Source organism: Vidua chalybeata, chromosome 8 (genome assembly GCF_026979565.1).
Source record: "Vidua chalybeata isolate OUT-0048 chromosome 8, bVidCha1 merged haplotype, whole genome shotgun sequence".
NCBI lineage: Eukaryota > Metazoa > Chordata > Aves > Passeriformes > Viduidae > Vidua > Vidua chalybeata.
Window position 1 is genome coordinate 27,136,226 of NC_071537.1, and position 14,390 is coordinate 27,150,615.

The 14,390-nt window shown below is 37.9% G+C and overlaps 1 protein-coding gene across 6 annotated transcripts in view; it reads right to left on the minus strand.

Moving 5' to 3' along the window:
* Positions 1-13,899, minus strand: part of OPN4 (opsin 4) — a 23,615-nt gene extending 9,716 nt beyond the window's left edge. The window contains exons 1-7 of one of the 6 annotated variants that reach the window (XM_053949713.1): positions 13,777-13,899; positions 13,579-13,668; positions 6,807-6,949; positions 4,772-4,896; positions 3,383-3,586; positions 1,387-1,558; positions 374-538 (exon numbers count right to left, since the gene is read on the minus strand). In XM_053949713.1, coding sequence (XP_053805688.1) covers positions 374-538; positions 1,387-1,558; positions 3,383-3,586; positions 4,772-4,896; positions 6,807-6,949; positions 13,579-13,605 — 836 coding nt within the window. In that variant the 5' untranslated portion in view covers positions 13,606-13,668; positions 13,777-13,899. The other 5 variants (XM_053949712.1, XM_053949714.1, XM_053949716.1 and 2 more) reach the window with 5 other exon arrangements.
* Positions 13,900-14,390: the final 491 nt, after the last annotated feature.

A 14,390-nucleotide genomic window follows, 5' to 3' on the forward strand; every position in this document is an offset into this window, starting at 1 on the left:
CAACCCCTGGAACGATCTTTTTGGAGTGCTTTAATTAACATTTTGGTACTAAATAAAGTTCAGATAAGTTCAAATACCCTAGCATAGAGAATGCATTCAGAAATCTTTAGCATGGCAGTTTATGTTGCCAGTAATAATATTCTTGTTGCCTCTCTTTTTCTTTTTTTTTTTTTTAATTTTCTTAAAGTCAAACTAAGAAAACTATCAGTCAGCATGTGCCCCATTTGTTAACTGTCACTCCTAAATATATGAATGTTTTGGACATGCTTCAGAACATCAAACGTGACAAGTAGTTTTGACTTTCGTCTGTCTTTTAGAGTTCCACATCTTCTGCTTTCACTTAATATTGTTTTGCTGATACATTTATAATTACCCAGCAAAAGCTACCAGAGCAACAACAGAGTATGGTGACCAGGAAATGACAAAAAACAAGATGACAATCAGTGCAATTTTGGCCATCTTCCACTCATTTTTCATCCTCTGATACTGTTTCTGGAACTCTCTATTTCCACGTTTGCATCCAAATGTCTGAATAGACCTAGGGAAAATAAACATACAACAGCAAAAAACAAAGGTAGAGAAGTGAGCAAATAGCTTAATGAAGTGGGACAACAATTACCCTTCTGCTACTTTAGGCTAAAACTCATGCACTTTTATTGCACATTAATGCAAGTACGTGACCCATGCTTCCCAATTCAATGTACTTCTGTTGCACTAATCAATGGCAAAATACACATGTGCTTCAATGAAAAAAAAATAGCAGAAAAGTACCAAAAGATTTTCCACATAAAGCAGGTATTCAAGCCAATTGAATAAAGCTGAGTTAAAGATACTTAGAGGAGTCTTTGCTTCCCTGGGTCCTGTTTTGCTACCTTGCTGTCACTTTGTACTTCTGAATGAAGTGACCTGATCTGTGGGATCTATGGGAATGGTACCCACAGATGGCACATGGAGTGGCAGGCTGTCCTTTACATTTAAAGCAATATCTTTTTGTTTCAGAGTCCTGCTATTAAATCTTTAATCTCCTTTTTTATTTAAATTTATAGTTCAATTCCATTTATTTTTCTGTGAAATAGTTATTGATACACTGTCATTAGGTGTTTCTGAGGTCCCTTTTGTTTTTATTCTGGTTGGTTAATTTCCATGTCATTAGATAATACACTGATAAGCTCAGGCCAAAATTCAGGAATGGCCCTTCTAAGAATTGTATGTCTTACCATGTTGACTATTGACAGAATTCTTGTTTGGTTTTCTGTTTCAGTTGTGCTTACAAAATAACTGTGAGAAACATGTCCCAATTTTCTTCTGTTCTTTCTTTCTTTGTTTTAAGAAAACAAACAGTCACTTAAACACAAGGATAAAAATTTAGGACTGTTGGCTACTTACTTGTTGGCCTTCTTGATAGCTTCAAAGATAGAGACATAGCTGTATATGATAGCAATTAAAGGAATGAAAAAGACAAAGCAGAAAAGCAGCATCGTGTAGGCACGGACTGATGGCGTGAAAGTCATATAGTCCCAGGAACAGGAAGTCAGCAAACCTTCAGGAACATATGCACCTAGAAAGGAAGACAGAAGGCATAAACCATGAAGTGAATGTTATTCTGAGTGCAGAAGTTCAAGAAGATACTCAGAATAACATGGGATTTAGTCCTATTCTCTGAAAGGGAAAGAAGGGTTTAAAAGGATAAACAATTCTTAATGTAAAGAACTTTTATATTTTCTTTTATTTTGTTTCCCTATTGTATTTATGCTTAGCAGTCTAAGGCTTCAGAAAACTGAATAATTTTGCTTCAGTCTTGAATATTGTTTACAACTCATCATAGTCAAAGGGAATCTCTTCAAATACTTATTTGGGTCTGGGACCAGACCTGTATTGTTTTTAAATATCTCCATTTCCTGTCAAATTGCTTTCTTCCTAAGGAGTCAAACCAATTGCACTTTTCTAAGCATGTGCAGATAAGAGAAATTTACTGGGCAAAAGAAAAAGATTTATTGAGTAGACTAAATAATTTTGTCATGAAGTAAAGCTAAGTAGAACTAAAAAAAAAAAAAATCATACATACCTAATGTTCTACCTGAATCAAAATGTATTATCTTTAAAGGAACTGTTTCAAACTGTTAAGTAAATAAATTGGCAATAGCAACATTTTTTACTTTGGAATTTTAATTTTAACTGTTTATGCTGATATTTTCTGTTCTGCTCTTAAAAATATTGCACCAGATGTTCTTAAATGCATCTAATTACAGTGTGAGAGTTCATACTGTGGGCACTATTACAATCTAATTACAAGATAATAACACCCTTCAAGCAATTATTCCACCTTCTTCAACTGAAAATCTATAATCTAAGGCTATATTGTAATTTTGTTATTCTAACAGCTCCTCACTCAACTAAAGACTGCTTCTGTCAGTATTGCAGTTTGTCTGCTTAAGCATGGTTCATGTTTAGGGGGACCAGAAAGGCAATAATATGACAATAACAGAACTCTGCTGAAATTCTACCCAGTACCTGAGTTGGTTGTTGCATCCTTTACTACTCAAACATATTTATGTTCTCACCTCAGTTGGCATACACATTCTCTTCTGGAATTAGGGAGCATAATGGTGGGCTGGGGTTTTGAATGATGAGTTCATTCTAACTTAGTGACTGCAACTGGTGACTCTCAGGAAATAAACTTAATGGTAATGAGGAAGAATAACAGAAACTCACTTCATCACAAATTGCAATGATCAAGGTGCTGTATGAATGTTCCAATTTCCATGTGTAAAATTCACATTGACAAAAGCATTTTAGTTACTACTAAATGCCATGCTTATTGGAAGCCAGTGACAACACCAATGAGTGAATGGAGAATGTAAGCAACACCAAGTGCAATTTGTCCATCCAGAACACAGTCAAGACTTACTGAAGATCTCCTGGCACAAATGCTCAGACTCTTTTATGTGAATGAAAAGAATTAGATTGACACTACTGTCTTAGACAGCACTTTTGGGGAGGAAAATTCATCAGAAATAACAAAAATTCATTTATTTAACTTACATATTGTTAAATTTGATTCAATGGAAGTAGACATGGGATAATGAGCAGGCGCATTCTTCATAAATTTTGGCCATGAATTTATCTACTGTATGCATATTTTTGCACATTAAGTAATGTGCTCAAGAAAAAGTGCCACTGTCATATAATATGCTGTAATGCCCACTGCATTCTTTTCTTTTGATTAGAGACCTTCAGTTTTAACATGTGTTTAATCTCTTTTTTTCAAATTGGTTTACTCAAGCCTCATATGTGAGCTATTAATTCAACCCTCTTCTGTACCTTTAACTGGTTTTTAATCCAATACTATGAGGGCAAAAAGGTTTTATTCCAGGTCACTTACTCCATCCAAAGAAGGGTGGGAGACTCCAAGCCAAAGAGTACAGCCAGACTCCTACCAGGATTATTAGGGCCTTCTTCTTTGACGTCACTCCAACAGAAGCCAGAGGTTTAGTGATGACAAAATATCTGTCCAAGGCAATCACCATCAAAGTGATCATAGATGTAATGCCAAAAAGAGCTCCGCAGAAGGCATACAGCTCACAGCCTTGCAATGAAGATGACAGAAGTAGCAGTGAAATTAATCTACCCACGCTAATTATTTCTAGGAGAGTTCAAGTCTGTGTTTCTTATGAACTAATGTCTTCTGGAATTTGTAAAGCAGTGAAAGTTGGGTTTTCCTGTAGTTATAATGCTACTTCAAAGCTGCTGTCTGTCTTGCTAATTACATTATCCATGCAGATAAACTTCAAATATTTTGTTTGCTTCAATTGCTGGAGAAAGTGATACTTAACATATTTGCACTCATTGATTTCTGGTGTTTCTAGTTGGATCATTTCAGCAGTCCATTAATATCTTGTTTACGTACAGTTTTACTGCAGGTCCCCATAGAAGCAGCTGTTTTGCTTAACAATGGGATATAGTTACTTTAGTACTGTTCATGTCTCAAGGGCAGCAAAACTGAAGTAAATATGAATATATTAATGAGTAATTTAGCTGAAGTAAATATTCAGACTATGAATACATTAATGAGGATTTTAATTGTTCAAACAACCTAATGATTAAAAGCAGTGGTTTGGATTAGTTTTAACATGTATGCAAATGAGCACTTAATGGAAGTAAAATAAAAATATGCTTTTGGTCATCAGAGATCAAAATAGCAATTTTACTTCTGTGAGTTTCCTTTCTGTCAGTACCTGTTCAAGAGGCAGAGACTAGTCTTCCTCTTATAGCAGTTATATTGGAAGAATGAAAGCACCTTCATTCCACATTGTCTTACTACACAGGAAGTGTAGAATTTCTGTTGTGAAAAATCAGATTTTCCAGGCTTTCTTGCCTCACTATGCCAGGTGCAAGTCCCAGAGCAGGTTATAGAATGGTTTTTAAGCCGATGTGCTGAGGGGGAGTACTTACTTCTTTGTCAGAGAACTCTGACAGTAGCTAAGTCATGAGATGACTGGGGAGGAACACTGGCAAGAAGATTAGTGTTGTGCCTCATGTTGCCAGTGGTGCCTTTGCCTCTGTCTCATTAACACAATTTTCCTCTCCTGATAGAAGTATATTTATTGCACACAGACACAAATATTCAAAGAAATGTTTGGTCAACACTGAGACAATGTTGAGAAACGTTCTCAATATTGCAAGAGTACCTGAGGGTAGATAGATTAACTGCCACTATGGTAAGAACAAACATACTGAAATCTTAGAAAGAATATATACAAACCTTTCTCACCAAAAATCCAGTGTTTGTAGAGGCTGCTGGTGAAAAAAACTGGAGACTGTGTAATGGACATCAGGAAGTCACTAATAGCTAGATTGATGATGAGTACATTGGCTGGAGTCTGAAGGCTCCTACTCCTACAGAGATGAGAAGAAATGTTGCTAAACACTGCTGCACTGTTAATTATGCTGTTACTCGTTCCTGTGAGCTCACAAATCCCAAGGAGCATGGTAAGCTAAAGCAGAGTGCTTCTTGTTTCCCTCATGAGGGAGCAGAAGCAAGGCCCAGTTATACACCCTTATACTCCTGTGCATTTTACAGGATTGTTTTGATAACCAGCTCAGTGATGGGGATATATCACACCGTTCTTTAAATATTCTAACCAGTGCACTGCATGGCCACGATTAACAGGAAGTTAGAGTTGGTGTACACTATGGATGTCCAGATCTGGTCTGTGTTAAGCAGGAGAAGGGGCATGCATTTTCCACTGCTGATAAAATCAACAGTGGCTTCCTAATACAGAGATTAAGCAAACTCACTAAGAACCACATCAAGCACTCTGTTTTACGTCAGTTCTTCTCTGTGACACTCATTTCACTGGCCCAGACTCTGGCTTTAAAAGAGCAATAAGCAGCCTTCAGTGTATTCTGCCTGCTTTTGTTATTCGTAATATTACAGTACCATGTTTTAAAGGGTAGACATAAAACCTCAACTGAGAGCTCTTCACTTTGGGGCTCGGTGTAACTACTTAGCTCCTTTTTCAATTTCAGTCTTAGACATAATAGAAAAATAGGTGAATAAGCCATGTATTTTTGCACTGGTCCAGAATCAATCACTAGGACCATCATCCCCTTTCCATCAATTTAGGAGCAAGGAGGTATTATTAGTAGGTGCTTATGGGTTGTGTGTATTTGTTTGTAGTCTGTGAAGTCACTGTTTCAGGCAGTTCTCTTACGGTTTGTCATTACCTGAGGCTGCTTTGTAATCACCTAAACTGTTTTCTGAATTTCTGATGTACTCGTTACTTAGCTATCAGTATCCCTTCCTGTCTTCATATCACCTTCAAAAGAAGACAAGCTGTGTCCTGAAGTGGAAGTGCCATAGCTGGATTTCCTGTATGGGACCAGCCAAAGAGCGAAGCTGGCTCATGTATTTCATCCTGACATATCTGATCTGCATGCCAACACCTTTTCTCTTAAGGCCACTGCCATTCTCACTTAAGTATGCCATTCTACTCTGAATAAATGTACTGAAACCTACTGCCCATAAATACAGGCTTGAGACCAAGACAACTTCCAACTATACTCCAGAGATCTACGTTAACACAGCCAAATTATCCTATCATTTGTTGCTGCTATTTTGGTTTATTACATTTGTGCCTAAAGACCAATCACATAGTAGAAGTTCACGGGCTTGAACATCATGTCAATGCTCTGCCCCAGTGTGACAAATCAGACACAGAATGAGGAGTGAACAGGAATGGTGAGCATATGACATCGCTGTCAGAGATCCAATTTCCCTCAGATATAAAAGTTGGAACGTGGCCTTAGTTAAAAGGAAACAAGCCAAATGTTGGAAAATGTGAAAAAAAATGGGACATGGCCACTAATGAACAAGGAGGAAGAAAGAAACTGACTAATAAGAAACATAATATAGAGCAAGAAAAAGAAACATAAAGAAACATAAAATAGAACAGATTTATGAGGTACAGAGGTGCAAACCAGCCCATCAGTTCAATGCAGACACAGTTAGCCAGTAGAAAAAAAAACCCATTACAATATTTCTGCTTTGGCTGCATTTCTATAGCTTGGAATATCTGGGTGGTTCTTTGCAATCTTGCTAACAATTTTGCTATGGCTGTGGTTAATGGGAAGAAGTCAGAGGGAAATGGCAGACTGCCACTCTTTTCCTACGGTAATGTCTCTTGGTGCATTTTGCTCTGCCAGAGAAGAAGTCTGACAGTATTCCTGGACTGTGTTTGCAGCGCACAGGATGTATACAAGTTCATACATCTGAATATTTAAAAAGACATTCAAAAGAAAGGTACCTGCAGAAAGCATAGAAGACCAGGAAATTACCCAGAGTTCCTGTAATCCCCACTATAAGAATGACAACTCCAATTGTATAATGGGCATGATCTGGGACATCCACTGTGGGAAAGGCACGAGGAACATCTTGTACTGTCATCTTCTGTGGAGCAAATAAGAGGTTATAGGTATATTGCCAAACTTTTCTGAATAAGCTGGCATGTGCTTCTCTGGAAGGGAAAATGGTCAAGAATACAAAAAGACAAAAAGCAAAAAAGTCAGAATAAATTCAAATTCCATTTACTGTTGATCATCTTTGCAGTATAAATATGCCATCAGCAGTGCAAAGGGCAAAGGATGTATGCTTACTGTTGATTTAGAATTTTGGTGAAGAAAAGCAACATATTATCTCCCAAAAGAAAAATAAGGATATAGAGGAGAAAAAGAGACAGGAAGACCTGGAGACAGGGAGACCTGTTTCACTGCATCTGACATCAGGTAATTAAGTATTTAACAACAAGTAAGCTTCCTATAGATTTAATTTCAGGAAAGTTTCTGTACCTGTGACACAGGCTAGACTTCTCTTAGTAAACATGTTCAATGGATAAATAGGCATTTACTCCTTTAACAGTATGGCCACTTCATTTTTCCCACTGAATAACACTGAATTTTGAGCTGCCTTCAAGAGCTGATTACCAAAAGCCTGGCAGCTTGAACGAGAGTCTTTTGGAAACTAAATAAGGATCAGAAAAACTAAACCACAAATCCTTTCTACCTTATGCCTATTTTCCACACCAGTTCTGGTTTTGGTCTGCCCGAATCAAGGTATTTTACCCTCTGTGAAGTATTTCATAAACCACTTGATTGAAGCATTTGTGTCTTAATCAGTTAATAACTCACGGCAGAATTCAGTAGCCAAGTCTGAAGATCGCAGCATTGGAAATGGGTATTTTTGGACAATAGAGGCAGACATTACTTCTGAATACATCTGTGAGGTTGGGCTGAGGTTATTACAGGCAGTGTGGATATAAAACCAATGCGCCAGTAGCAAGAGATGAACCCCAGGAGTGCCTGGAATTCTGGATGAGATTGCTTTTTGTGCTGAAGATCTGCCCAGAGCAATGCTCAACCACCAGAGTGCACTCCCTGGGTTTCTACATTAGCAGCAATGAAATGCTGGACAAATACTGTGATCTTAGAGGAAGAAAATGTAGTTCTGGCTGTTACTGTAATTGGAGCAAAATGTTAAGTTTGATACACTAACTGAATGACAGTATCACAGCATTTATGGTTCAGGTTCCTGCAGCAAAGTGGAAGTTGGCATAACATCATGAACATCAATGGGCATCTTGCCCAGCTAGAAATTGCTGTGCTCAACACGCTGCCAGTAAACTCACAAAAGTAATCCCATACTAATAGCAAGTGGATAGGGAGAGTTTGAGATAAAACTCTCTCAAGTAAATTAGATCAGGTGTTCTTTGGTTTGGGTTGGTTTTAGTTCTCCTTAGTCTTGTGGCTAGAACATTTTTAAACAGCTGTTCTGCAGAGAGTTAATTATGATTATTAGGGGAATGGAGATTTCTGATGTTTTTTCCCTGTAGCTATCCATTTAATCAGAACTAGATCACTGTAATAGAAATGAAGCAACTAAAGGAATTTGTTTTGGCTACAAAGAACAGACTAAAGTGGCTTTAATTTGAATTAAATTTGTGGAGCACTAAGGACAAGGAAAAATTTGAAAAATAAATATAAATACACAGAGAAATCGCAAGAGAGGCAAGATTAGTTAAGGGAAAGTAGAAGACTTTAAAAATCACTTACTAATGAAACAAGTTCAGAATAAAGAAAAATGTCAAATGTGAGAAAAAATAAAAGAATAATATTTATACTGGAGCAGTGTTAAGGCATAAATTATAAAACTACATAAATGATCAGGAAAAGGTGTGTGGCAAAAGGAATAAATTAGTATTTTGGTGTGGATTTCCTGTAGGCCTTGGATTTTTACCAGAGGATACAACTCAGCTGTACTCTAAGAGATAAAAATCAATTATTAAAAAAGAAGTAGTTTCACTATTTTCATTGGAAATAAAATTATTATTTTTTATGTCAAAGAAAGGTACTAGTTGATCAAGAAGGCATTAGATCTCACCTAAGCACTTTAAATCCATCACTAAGTTGCCTACATACACACAGCTTCCATAGTAGAAGACAAAAATATGTGCCTGTATCAAGTTCAGCCCTGTGTCTTCTGCAGGAATCAAAAGAAAGAACAGGGAGAAAAAGATAGTGCTTGAGAAAATCAGGTCAGCAGGATAATCAAGAAATCAGATAATTCCCAAAGCCTTTCTCTATTTAGTTTCTCCAGTGCATTAGCCCTGTTTATTCTGTCTTCTATTATCATCACACAGTACAAGTACTTGGTTGGCAGGGGAGAATAAAAATCCCCCTGTTGCAATCCATATTGTAGCACTTGTCCTTTGAGAATACTCTGAACAGCTACTTCAATTGCAGTGATAATACACAGCAGTGTTGTCTTGCATGTTTTCTGTTCAGCCTTCTTTCTATAAACACCTCATAATGAAGATATTTCGACTGGGACTGGCACTATTTAACATTTTGTTGGCAATATGGACAGTGGGATCGAGGGCACTCTCAGCAGCTTGGCTGATGACACCCAACTGTGTGGTGCAGTTGACATGCTGGAGGGAAGAGATTCCATCCTAGAGAGGGACCTGGACAGGCTTGAGAGGGGGGACCATGCAGACCTCATGATGTTCAGCAAGGCTATGTGCAAGGTCCTCCGTGTGGGTCAGGACAATCCCAAGCACAAATACTGGGTGAAAGGCTGGGTGAAAAAGGGATTGGGAGCAGCCCTGGGAGAGGGTCTTGGGGATGTTCACAGGATCATAGGATGGTTTAGGTCAGAAGGGACTTTAAAGATCCTCTAGTTCCAACACCCCTGCCATGGGCAGGGACACTTCCCACTATCCCAGGTTACTCAGAGCCCCATCCAGCCTTGCCTTGAACACTCCCAGGGATGGGGCATCCACAGCTTCTCTGTGCAATGTGTTCCAGAGCCTCACATCCCCACAGTAAGGAATTTGTTCCTAATATCTAATCTAAACCCACTCTCTTTTAGTTAGAGCACATTACCCCTTGTCCTACCACTATGTCCTTGTAGAATTTCCCCATTGAATTCTCTTGCAGTCCCTTCAGGTACTGAAAGGCTGTTCTAAGATCAAAAGATCTTAAAGTTCTAAGATCAAAGCTATCTCTTCCCCAGGCTCAGCAAACCCAACTCTCTCAACCTTTAGTCAAGACTAAAAGCATGTTTTATAACCTTGTTTGGGTGTGTATGGAAACAGGCCTTTTGCTAGAGCTGTGTAAGAATTCATGTTTTTAATCTCTGGAAGGCATATAATTTATTATTTATTTACACTATAGTTTTGCAGAATCAATTTGAGAAGTGCCACACTGGTTCAGACAAGCATCCCTGACAAAACACCAGCCTGCCTTTAGCCAGGGCTGGGCATTTCATAGAGACACCAAATGTGCATAATAAATAGTGATGTGGAATTTAACTTTAAGAAGAGTCTTAATAATTGGTTTGTACCCCAAAACAGCGTTATTATCCATTGGAAAGGAAAATCTTAGTCCTCCATAAATTTTAATCCTCCATATATACTTGTAATCCTTTGCTAAATCCTACTCTGTCATTTGCCTCAATAGATGCTCCAGTTATGGAGCTGCTCTGTGTCAATGTGTTTCTTTCTTGCAGGTTTAAGTGTGTCCTTGTGGAAGCACTAGAGTAGATGGAAGCCGCTAGGTTTTATCAAGTTTGCCTTCTTAAAATGCTCACTGTTTTCCCTAAAGGAATATTTGTCTACCACATCCAACAAAACAGCTAAAACAGAACTGTGTTTTCAGTTATCTTGCAGTAAACTTGCCTGAGACTTACAAACTTGAGATGATTTCTGGGAGTTTAGAGAAAAGCAAATGTTTTATAGGTAAATATGTCTAAATCCTTGCTGCAGCACAATATGGAGCCTCATTATTCTATATTTATGACCTGCTGCCACAGCTGCTTGCAAGAGAGGCAGAATTCTTCCTTGAGGGACAATCTGAGGAACCAGCTTGCTTCTTTAGGAAGAGACAGACTAAGGCTTGGTGCAAGCAGAGAAGGAGTAAAAATTAATCAGCCACAGGGCAGATTCATTAAGGTGCATAGGGCAGAACTTGTATTTCACAATAAAGTTTGGCAAAACCCTCCAAGACACTAATCTGAGGACAGTTGAAAGGATAATGGAACTCCTTTGCAATCCAAACCAAAACCACGATTCCTGACTTGCCCAGGTAACAAGGAAGTCTAGATCAGATGTTAAACCCAGGAATATTTGATGCCTGTATCTGTTTTGTCTTGGGAATCCATTTATCATACAGTTTCCTAAAAAGAATGTTTTCTAAATAGTTACTTCATAATTGATCAAATTAAAAAACCCAAACCAGCTAACCTCTGAATAACTTCTAGTTGAGGATACACCATTTTTGAAAGTCCAACACACATCCCCATAGCATTTTCCCTATAAGTGATAAAAGGACAAGGTTCTAAGAAAGAACTCAACTATTACCAAGGGGGAAAAAAAAAATCTGTTCTTTTTCAGAGTGAGGAAACATAGTCATATCACTCACTTGGAGATGTTTATTTCTGAAATCCTACTAAAGCTAACAGTGATGATGGTAGGAGCATGCAAGCAAATACTCATAGTAAATCATACCTGATATAGCCCACTCCTCACAGTCTCACAATGGCAAGAGTGTAAGATCAGGTTTAGTCATAGCTACAGGGAAAAAAGAAATCCTCATAAGGTCATTTGGGCATTTGAACATTCTTCAGTGCTGATTCTGATTGATTGATTTGTATGACATCAATTCTAAAGCCAGGAGCAGAAAAAACTAATGTCTAAGACATTTTTTCAGCTACTTCTGCCTGAATATGGCAGAAGGATTGTATCTAATTTGGTGTAAAACAAGACAACAAAAGAGGGAAGAAAATAGGGAATGCTATTGGTTGCTTTTATCTCATCTAACTTTTATATCTCATCATGCTTTAATTTCATCTAACTTCAAACTGTAGGCACTGGTTTTGCAGGAAGAATGTTATAATAGAAGAGAACCCAGTTCCAAAATATTGCAAGCTTTGGCAGTCCAACATGAACGTTGGCAATATAGCAAGTTTCTTTGTTCTTAATTTTCCTACAAACGCAGGTAAGGAAACCACTCATTTACACAGTATGACTTATACAACCAATGATAGTGTTAGGCCTTTTACATTACAACAAATTACATAATTTAGAAAAACTATCTGACCAGAAGCACTGTAATTTCCCGGGGTTCCTTGTGTGGTGTTTGTACTGCTTACCTACAAAGAAGCCTCAAACAACTGATAGGACTTATTTTCCTTTACAGGTCCTTTCTCTGATTCCTGAGCTTGCCTCTGTGGGCACTTGCCCTGTGATGACAGGCAGCACAGAGAGGAGTGTAATCCCCCCTCAATTATGGTTTCAGCAGGGTGACGCTAACTGCTAAGCCCTCTTTCCTGTAGACAGCAGGGCTTTTCATAGATGATGCTCGCCCTGTTGAGCAATTTGGATAGCAGATTTTGTATCCTATCTTCTGGATTTAATCTCAGCCACAAGCAGCACACACTGCTTTCACTCCTGAAACTCTCTTAAGCCAGTCTTTGTGTCAAGTTAAAATGCAAAATTTTGGTGATACAAACACTTGACCTAGGGAGAGGAAAGGGACAGATAATGAGATTGTTCAGCAGAATACAGAAAAGATCAATTTTTAATTTTCCATTGTAAATCAGTGTGTCCCCAGAATCCTTTTCCATTTAGCCATGCACTCTCTTGTCCCTTTTCTCCCTTCCTGCTACCTTCTGTTATCCTTTTTCACATGTTATCCATCTAATTTAGTCTTTTAAGTGCCTTGGCTCAGGACACTTCCTTGTTTATTTTTCTGTAATATACTGCAGATATCCAGGTTTTATTAAAAAATAGATTTTAAAAACTTTAAAAATTAGGTTGGTTCATGTTTTCATTATAAACTTTTAAACAGACTCTAGTAAAAACAGTACCTGATGAGAGACAAAGCCAGGAAGAGGATTTCTGAACTCCTTTGGTTCAGGCTTGTGGGGTGGGACAGAGAAAATTTTCAGCAAACCTAAAAAATTCCATCCTGAAGTGTCATCACAACAGATTCTCACTTTCACACTTCCAAAGAAAATGTCTTTCTCTTTAGTATACAAAAACTCAGAAAGAGCTTTGATAGGACTTACCTGAGAAAACCTTTCAAAAAACTTTCTTCAGTAACTGCACATAACAACTCTTTTAACATTTACATAAGCACTCCACTGCACTTAAAGATTATTACAGAAATTATGGGGATTTCTGCCCTGAATAACAACACAAGAGAGCATTGTGTCTGAACTGCTAAACAGCAGTTTAACATACAAGAACATCTTGTTTTGATAGTTTGCAACATATTTGATGCACTTTGCCATTAGACATTCCTGCCTGTGCAACTCTGCTGAGAAACACTGCTTGTACAGCCCTTTCTACATTAAATAAATAGTTAAAGGAATAAAAATAAGATTTAAAAGTTTTCGTTATGCCATTATTACATTATAGCATAACTGTTTACATGCTCCTTAACTGTCCATTTACAGTCCTATAAATGCCAGCCTTGCCAGAGACCTACGTGCTACAGCTTTAAGTGACAGAAAACACTTACTGTTGGGGCTCTAAGAAGCAGATCCATCTGTGTGTAGGCATTGGCTTCCGAGCCATTCCATGCACTGAAGGACTCCACAATTTTGGTGCTCTGGGAGGGAAAAAGATCCCCTTCTGAATGGGCTGATTATTCAGGTGAAAATCTAAGCAAAAACCAAGAAAGAAGAGCTGTCCTCTGAATTTAAGTCATCCACTTTACCTTTGTGTGTGTGAAGCAGGTTGTTAGATTCTTTGGGATGGTGTGAGATCCAGTGCAGAGTTTCTCACTAGAGCTTCAGATTGCTTCAGTCCATCATCAGCTTAGCAAAGGGCAGCAGCAGCGGCTTCCATTTAAATACGGGAGAGGGCAGAGTCCGCACATGCCCAGTTTGCAGCTTGTTCCATCTGATTCCAGCTTCACTTTAATGACAGTATAAAAGTGATGCTCACTTACAAGTGCTGGTACCTAGTTTTTGCTTTTGACCAATTTATGTCTGAATTGTAATGCTAGTCACATACTATCTCTGTATAAAGACACAGAAGTTAAAAGGTGGAGTTTAATCTGTCTTAAATATACAGTTCTTTTTCACCATATTGGTGAGTTAGTTTTTTGTAGTCTGCTTTTAAAGATGCATGTGTACAGTTCTGCTGAAACTGTCAGAACTCAAATAGATTCTGATATTTAACAATGTGCTTGTATGCACTTCTGTCTTGTAGAATTAAGGTCATGGTTGTTTGCTGGTCTACTTCTAAAAATAAACAAAACATAGGGATAAAACCTGACATCACCCTTTTCTGCTCTTTAGTTAAAAAGCAAAACAAAACAAAAAAACA